Raw genomic sequence first — 9,082 nt, 5'->3', positions numbered from 1 at the left:
TGCATATTTATTATTTTCTTTTCGATACGAACGCATGTTCAAAACCATTTAAACCAGAATGCCAGAAAACCAAAATGCCTACAACCAAGTGTATATAGTTACATAGCACTGTCTGAAGAAAATAGGATATTGAAAATAAAAATTAAAAAACAGAAAAGAAGATACAATGCCCCAACACTTAACACCTACTCGTCATCTTCTAGAAGCTTCTCGTCTTGTGATATTTAGAACTAGGGTTTACGAACCAGACAGTTACAATTACATATTCCTTCTTACAATGGTTATTTTCTCGAGACTCGAATATTCCCAAGACCTTCTAAGAATAAGAATAATAATAAATTCCGTTGTTTTACCTATCTCTCACAACATGTAGCAGTTTCTGTTCCCTTTCTTCTTCTTCTTCCTTTGCTTCGGTGGTTGCAGTACTATCTTTATCGCCGCATCAAACACCCCCTTCACATTCTGCATTTCGACGCAACATCAATTTATTTTTATATACTCTTATCCCAAAAAAAAAAAAAAAAAAAAAAAAAAAAGAGTTGCATTTACGTACCTGTTGTGTTTTTGAACTGCATTCGATGTACGCAGGTGCTCCAATCAGTTTCTTGAGTTCTTCCCCCTACACGGAAAATTAGGCTCAAAACGGGAGGCTGTAAATTATCAGATATATATATATATATATATATATATATATATATATATATATATATATATATATGCCTTCTTCTTACCTGAGCTGTAGTAATTGGAACTGCCCCAGGATGATCGACAAAGAATCGCTTATCATCTCTAAGATCTGATTCCAAAAAGAGCATCAATAAATCCTACGTAAGCTCTTCAAACGAAAAGACTCATTTTTTTCTTGTATATAGTTAACTTTAGATCATCTTAATCTTAATTAAATAAAAATAAAAATCTAACCAAGCTTTGTTCCAACGAGAATAATAGGAACACCCGGAGCGTAATGCCTCAACTCCGGAATCCACTAGAGAAAAACGAAATAAATATATCAGATAAGTGACAACACAAGCTATATATATCACTTATTGGAAGGACTGTAGAGCAATTTCAAACAATTAAAAAAAACGGACCTTCTTTGCAATATTCTCGTAGCTGGCCTTGCTAATGAGAGAAAACGCAAGGAGGAAAACATCTGCTCCTCGGTAGCTCAACGGTCTCAATCTATTGTAATCCTCTTGGCCTAATTCATTATGCAAATTCATACTAAGAAAATGTTCCGGAACACGAGAAAAAAATGTCGAAAATAAAATTATTATTACCTGCAGTGTCCCATAGTCCTAGGTTGACTGTGCTGCCATCCACAACTACATTTGCACTGAAGTTGTCGAAAACTGTAGGGACGTAATCCTGTAATACGAGGGGTAAATTGGGGTTCGAAATTTAATCGCGCATCCACACACACACACACACACACACACACACACACACACACACACAGTGATTCCATATTTGAATTACACAAACAGAAAGAAAAAAAAATGTAAATTGGATGTAATAAAAGTGTAAAGCTGAATTCTTGATCATCAATCACATTTCACAACATACTTTACAATTTATAAATAAATCAAGAATTAGGGGAAAGAAAACCCTCAAAATGCAATTGGGGGAAACCCAATTCTTGATGAAATTAATTAAATCAGAAAAGAAAAAAGAAAAAGACTGACCGTGGGAAATGTGTTGCTGGTGTAAGAAATCAACATGCAAGTTTTTCCGACAGCTCCATCACCCACTGTCACACACTTTATGAACCTCGTCGCACTCATAATTCCCACCTCTAGTTCATCATCAATTAAAACATTTAATTTAATTATATATTCCTGAAACCCAAAATCAAGATTCAAGAAATAAGAAGTGAAAACTTGACACGAGAGAATTATATTCACCTGCTGTGTATGTGTGTGTGGCCTCCGGTGGTTGAGGACAGAAATGCAGTGCTCTGTACTTTGCTGGCAATTAAAAAGGCCCGAGCTTTTATGACAGCTCTCTCTCTCTCTCTCTCTCTCTCTCTCTCTCTCTCTCTCTCTCTCTCTCTCTCTCTCTCCTCTTGTGTGTGTGTGAAATTTTCTTGGTTGAAAATTGTTTTACCTAATTTGACTGGTTCCCTACTTGCTCCTAAAAGCTATTTTAAAACCCTTCATCAGAATTATTACAAGATATGGCAAATTACTGTCAACCCCCTGAAGTAATGCCAAATAACGAAAACCCCCATCACGTTTGGATAATTACAATATTCTTATCAACTATTCATTGTCTTACACGTTAACTCTTACAATGTCAAATTTACCTACTGAAGGAGGGGGTATTTCGTAAGACAATACATAGTTGAGGAGGTGCTTGTAATTACCCAAACATTATGGATTTTTTTCGTAATTTGACATTATCTCATGGGATTGGCCGTAATTTGCCCTTACAAGATATAGAGGGTGTTTGGCTAAGCTTATAAGATGTTAAAATGAGCTTATAAGATGTTATAGAGCTTATAAGCTCTTCCAAAGTGTTTGGTAAATTTAAAAAAAAAATCTTAATTTTTTGTAAAATAAGCTGTTGGAGACCAAATAAGATCTTTTTAAATAAGTACCTCTACCCCACCTTTTTATTTAAGATCTTATAATGAGTAAAAATAGGAAATAAACTCATTATCCAAACACTCTAATAATGTGAATTTGATGAGAGTTTCAATTCAGGAATTTTAAAAAAGGTAAATTACAAGCACCTTCCTAAGACTCCTCCTGTTAGAGAAATTACATTCAGATCCTTGTAGTTTGTAAATTTCTTACATTCACCCCTGCAAAAGGGTGTTAACGTAGAAAATCTACAAATTTTAAGGGGATGTATGTAATTATGGAAAAAATGAGAGTTTTTTTTTAAATAGACTTGACCTTAAGGGGGCGGTTGTAATTTACCCAATTTTAAAAAAGAGAACTTTATTGTAGAAAAAAAATTAAAAGTTAATTTGTGAATGTTTTCTAGAGAGTTGTTAATTAAGTCTATTAATGACAAAAAAAAACCACATGGGAGGTGGAGGGGCTCAAATCCAAAAACCCCCATGTGCATTGGGTGACCAACCTCTCACCTACTTTTTAATTCCTCTTTATCCTTTTCTTTAGGGTAAATTACAACTGTACCCCTGAGGTAAGGTATATTTACGAATAAACCCCTTATTATTCCATAATTACATCTATCCCTTGATATTTGTAACGTTCTTACATTAATGCCCTTTTTTGTAGGGGTAGATGTAAGAAATTTACAAACTGCAGGGGTCTGGATGTAATTGCTAACAAATGTGGGGTCTTTTTGTAAATTAAGTTTATCTGAAGGAGGTGGCTGTAATTTATCCTATTCTTTATGAATTTATATATTTATTTATTATTTATTATTTATTATTTATTATTTATTATAATGAGATTCCATTGATGGGGCCCTTTTTAGGACAGGCTAAGATTGTATTTTATGGCATATTAATTAGTAGTTTGTGTAAGATATGGTAGACCACTCAGTGGTCCCTTTTATTATGATTATTATTATTATTATTTATTTCTTATGACAGATGAATTGAAAAACAAAAGAATAAATTGATGTTGCATTGAATCATTGCATTTGTGGTCGATTTTATATGGAAAATCTCAATTTAAGATAGATCCAATGGGCCAAATTGTAGCAAAGATTAGTCGAAAAGCACTTGCGTTTTGATATCTCTCTCTTTCTCACACACACACACACACACAATTGTATTTTATTTTTAGTTCAATAAAAATTCAAGAGAAAAAAAAAGACAAAAGATAATAGTAGGCCACTAACCATGTGTACGTGTGTATATGTATGTGTGCGTGAAAAGTGTGTTGGGGTGTTTGTATTTCTGTTTGCGTCAAAAGTGTGTATAACTGTTTATATGTGTGTCAGATGTGTGCATGTGTGAAAAGTGTATTAGAGCGTGTGTATATGCCTGTGTGCGAAAAGAGTGTTGGAGTGTGTGTATATGTATGTGTGTGAAGAGGGTGTTGGAGTGTGAGTTTACGTGCGTGTGTGTGTGTAAAGTGTGTTGGAGTGCACGTGTGTGCGCGTTAAAAGTGTGAGTGTGTGTGTGTGAGTCTGAGTATATGTAAGTGTGTAAGTTGAGTATAATGGATTTTGAGTTATACAATTGAGATATTCAACATCGTAAGTTGAGACATTAAACCGCATAATTGAGCTAAATAATGAATGCATCCATGTAAATCCCTTCCGGATCGATCCAAGTTCGATCCAATTTAGAGATCCATTCATATAGGTTCATTTAGATCCACGTGGATCCTGACCAAATCCGGTTCAAATTGAGTAAATTGTGATCCCTACCTTATTACATCATCAGTGTTATACAAAGAACTAAAAAAGAGTTATTAAAAAAAAAAAAAATCGGTTGAGCAATACATGATAAAACCATAAATTCACAAAAAGGCAATAATATATCTGAAAAGTGATTAAATATTGAATTGCTTATTTATTTTTTTGAATTTAAAAATAATAATAAATGGAATAAAAATTGAAATGTTTTTAATGAGCCTCATATAACGAAGTGAACCCAGCCCAGAGGGCTAACAAAAATCATGAAAATAATTAATGGGTCCATTTATTTATTTGGGCTTTTCTTTGGCCCAAATGATTTTTTTTTATCACAATACTATCTACAACATAAGTTCCATATCTTATTTGTCAAAAAAAAAAAAAAAAAAAAAACTGCTAGAATATGATATTAAATACTAGAATAAAATTAAATTTAAATAAAATATGATATTAAATACAAGAATTTTTTTAGACAACGACATAAGTTCCATATCTTATTTGTCAAAATAACAAAAAATCTGCTAGAATATGATATTAAATACTAGAATATAATTAAATTTAAATAAAATATGAAATTAAATGCAAGAATTCTTTTAGACAAACATAAAATATAGACTGATGAAATAACAATCATTTAATTACTTATTATTATTGAGTTAATACATTATATTAAAACAATAAAAAAACCCACTTAAAACAAATTACATTGCTATAATATTATATGATTAATCTTCTTCTTCCTTAACCTCATTACAAAAATACATGAGGTAATTAATTGGCAGAATCAACATTCAACATACATACAAACCCACATACATACACTCTTCAGTGTGTGTTTTTATTTGCTAATATATATAATTAATATATTGTAGATCATGCATATTCACCGGATCAGTCGCCGGAGATTGTCAGTTGCTCCGGTATCTATTCCGGCAGCAGCCTCTGCCTTGCAGCAGCTGATGAGCGCCTTTGGCCTCACAGAAAAAGTCGGCAGAGGCAAACTGCTCGGCGGCGGAGATAGTACTGCAAACGCCGCCGTACCGGAAAACATGTCAACTTCTTCACTAGGTGAAATTTTCTTCTCTTCCTTTTTGGTCGGAGATTTTGGTGATTTTTTGGGACTGTTGGCTTTCTTATAATTAGCGGCCGGCGGGCAGGAGAGGCCTCGTGCGGCGGCGCTGCGGCGGGGTGCGGCGGCGGGAAGTGGAAGTAGAGGTGGTTGCTGGAGCTGCACTGAGTATGGTGGGTAGGAGTGAGACGCCAGAATAGGGCGGCGCAGCGACGACGGAGGAGGAGGTTGAAGAAGGCCGCCGCCCATAACATGGTGGATTAAATCATGCGGCGGAAAGAAATTCTCCGACGGCGGCGTTGAAATGAAAGGGTGGCGGTGGTGGTGGTGGATTATTGATTTCTTAGGGTTTCCGATGTGGGATTTGTACGTAGATATCGCCTCCATGATAATAATAATAATAATAATAATAATAAGATAATTAATATTCTTTTTAACAAAAATAAGAAATTAAAATACTAATGTTTATATAAATTAATTAATTAATCAAGATAAAATGTTAATTAAATTACGATTAAATAATTAAAAATATTAATATTTGTGTAAATATGAAACCCAGATGGGGTTCTTGATTCAGTGTCTAGAAAGGAAGCTCTTCTTTATATAGAGGAGGAGAAAATTAATCATCCTCCAACGGCTACTTTATTTAAATAAAAAATGTGGTTTTCTTTTTATTAATTACTAATAAATTAAATAATATTTTCATCCTAATGAACCGACAACACTAGACCGGGTCGGCTGATGCAAGATTTCGGAGTCCGGATTTTCCGATGAAATTATTAATATTAAAAATATATTTAATATTTAATATTAATATTAAAGGTTGTATGGGCGGCAGCCGCCGATTGCATGGCAGCCGTTGGATTGTGGTGATATGAGAAATGGCGATGGTGACCGTAGATCTTTGTCCTTGGAAAGTGATGTTGGAATCAATCGTGGCCGTACACGTTTTTTGGTGTAAAGTTATTTGCCCTCACGTGGAAGGAATTGATTTAGGCCAATTAAAATAAAAAGTGTAAATTACAGTTATTCCCTGAAATAAGGTCAAATTGTGAAAAAATCCTTCTTCTTTGGGGTAATTACAATTATACATCAACTATGAATCTTCTTACGCATTCATCATTGCAGTGTATGGAATTTTCCAGAATGTGTGGAATATTCTTCGGTTTGTACCTGTTTTTACCTCAATTCAGTTCTACATTTTGAAATAGATGATCATAAGATGTAATTCTTGGTTCGTATATCAGATTGTGTTACAGCTGAAAGCCTGAAACTACCTATTTGCACAACACGAGTACAAACTAGAGAACATTCAACAGAATCTAGAAGATTCTGTTGAATTTGACACCATAAGAATGAACGTGTAAAAATATTTTCATAGTTGAGGAGCGTGGTTGCAATTATCCAAACATGAGAATTTTTTTCGTAATTTGACCTTATCTAAAAGTGTAACACGTTGTTTTGATGAACGGATTGATATTGTTTTGAAATCGATAACACTATATAAATACAGAAATAAATTAAAAAAATCTTAGACCACCGAAAGTATACATATATTTTCTTTGCCCATTACATACGTTATTCAATGTAGTCCATTTATAGAATTTGACAAAATTGGTACAATTTTTTTGGTTGCCCATAATTTATGTGGATGAATATTATTATTGAGTTAACAATTAGTTTACACACACAACCCTCCATGAAAATTTGAGGTTTCAACTTACAAGAAATGAATAGTGACTACTTACTTTTAAAAAAAACTCAAATACTCGAGTTTTGTTCGACTAAATTTGACGATGAAAATTTTTCTTTATACGTTATCTAGTGTGATTTACGTTTCTCGTATTATTTGCAAGTTATTAAACGAGAATGTAGATTTATCCAATGCACCTATATGATTAGTTTTGAATTCCATTTTTTGCTCAATCGTCTGAAATAATTGAAGGTGACAAATACATTTGAGTAAGCACACCAATTAAAGATATAGAAAAATAAAACAATTTTTGTATTACTAAATCGCAAATAATTCCATCAACTTGCATTAATTAGCTCAATATTTTTTTTAGGAAGCTGCTTCGATCATGCCTACACGATATTTAATTATGGTCGGTGCCTGTCACTACGTAATTAATCACCCGATAATTATTATTATTAAGTTAGAAAAAATAAAAATGTTATAAATTAATTAATTATTTCTCCCTACCAAACCAAAATAAGAAATCAAAGCACATATATCATATTATATCTCTGTCGGATATTAATAATGTATGTCTCATGTTTCATCAGTAGCATACATAATATATATATATATATATATATACAGATATACTGCTACTTGCTTAAGTAATCCAATTAATATGAGTTGTCTCCCAGCATTAATTAGTTCAATTTATACTTATTCTTGTTAGCTAGTTGTAATATATGTATTTTTTTTTCTAATTTTGAAATTTAGTTTATTGCTTCTCAAGAAAACGATGGCAAACTTAAAAAATTGCAGAAGCATTTGATGGATTACTTAATTATTTTTTTCAGATGATTAATTAGGTAGGGCAATGATGTACAAGTTTTGCTAATTAATGCAACTCGATCAATAATTATTTCCCCCGTTCCTAATTAGTCGTATTTTCTCCAGTTTTTCACAGTATTATTAGTTCTTAACTATGTATCGTTTTATACGTCTGTGGAGAAATAATTGGAATTGGCATGAGATTTAAAAAAAAAAAAAAAAAATTACGGCAAAACCCTTTGAAGTCAGGTCAAATTACAAAACCTCCCATTTTGTTTGGATAATTACAACTATATCCCATCAATTATGTATCGTCTTATAATATACGTATGTTCTTACAATATCAAATTTACCTATTAAATGAGAATTTTTTTTCGTGAGACAATACATAGCTGAGGGGACTGGTTGTAATTACTCAAACAAAATAATATTTGAACCTTTTCTCAAGGGGCTAGTCGTAATTTGCCCAAAAAAATAGATTATCATATCAGTTAATACTGACTGAAAATTATTTGTATTGTATTTTATTTACAAATTGAAAACAACTTTACGAGTTTTTAATGTATACGATGAATATTATTTTTGTAATTCAAAACAAAATAATGTAAATTCCACAAGTTGACTATTAAAAAAAATTGAAAACAAAATTATATTACATGAATATGCGAAAAAGAAAGTACTTTTGCATATTTGTGAAAGTAAATGTTCCATGATGGAAAAGGCTAAAAACCTTTTTCCCCCCTTCACAATTAAAGGTGATAAAGGAAAAACACTAATTCCATCCGAGGTGTAAATCTCATATATAATGGGTGCTTTTGTTAAGGGCTCACACTTTTATTTCAATCACCAAACTAATTAAAACAAACTTTCTAAATTTTATCAATTAATGAAATAATAATAATAATAATAATAATAATAATAATAATAATAATAATAATAATAATAATAATAATAATAATAATAATAATAATAATAATAATAATAATAATAATAATAATAATAATAATAATAATAATAATAATAATAATAATAATAAAAATAATAAAAAATATACATATTCTAGTAGAATATACAGAATAAAAAGTTGTGAATGTATTATTTAAGAAGAATAAACACTCCATGTAAAGCTCCACTGCGATAATTTTTGTCTTTAAAAAGTAGCATAA

The 9,082-nt window shown here is 31.7% G+C and overlaps 2 protein-coding genes across 2 annotated transcripts; both read right to left on the bottom strand.

Annotated features, from left to right (window-relative positions):
- Window positions 1–59: 59 nt before the first annotated feature.
- LOC105956369 (rac-like GTP-binding protein 5) lies at window positions 60–2,124 on the bottom strand. The gene is made up of 8 exons (XM_088815715.1): window positions 1,905–2,124; window positions 1,686–1,795; window positions 1,281–1,368; window positions 1,092–1,201; window positions 922–985; window positions 732–796; window positions 554–619; window positions 60–462 (listed from the first exon to the last, which is right to left on the bottom strand). Exons 2-8 carry the CDS (start codon window positions 1,782–1,784, stop codon window positions 361–363), a joined length of 594 nt encoding a protein of 197 aa, XP_088671841.1. The 5' UTR covers window positions 1,785–1,795; window positions 1,905–2,124; the 3' UTR covers window positions 60–360.
- A 3,100-nt stretch (window positions 2,125–5,224) lies between these two features.
- LOC105956389 (uncharacterized) lies at window positions 5,225–5,998 on the bottom strand. The gene has a single exon (XM_012980237.2). It carries the CDS (start codon window positions 5,795–5,797, stop codon window positions 5,225–5,227), a length of 573 nt encoding a protein of 190 aa, XP_012835691.2. The 5' UTR covers window positions 5,798–5,998.
- Window positions 5,999–9,082: the final 3,084 nt, after the last annotated feature.

Source organism: Erythranthe guttata, chromosome 3 (assembly GCF_056151865.1).
Source record: "Erythranthe guttata isolate IM_541 chromosome 3, IM_541, whole genome shotgun sequence".
NCBI classification, from domain to species: domain Eukaryota; kingdom Viridiplantae; phylum Streptophyta; class Magnoliopsida; order Lamiales; family Phrymaceae; genus Erythranthe; species Erythranthe guttata.
Note: the sequence above shows the minus strand (reverse complement) of the source record. Positions and strands in the feature narration are given on the sequence as shown.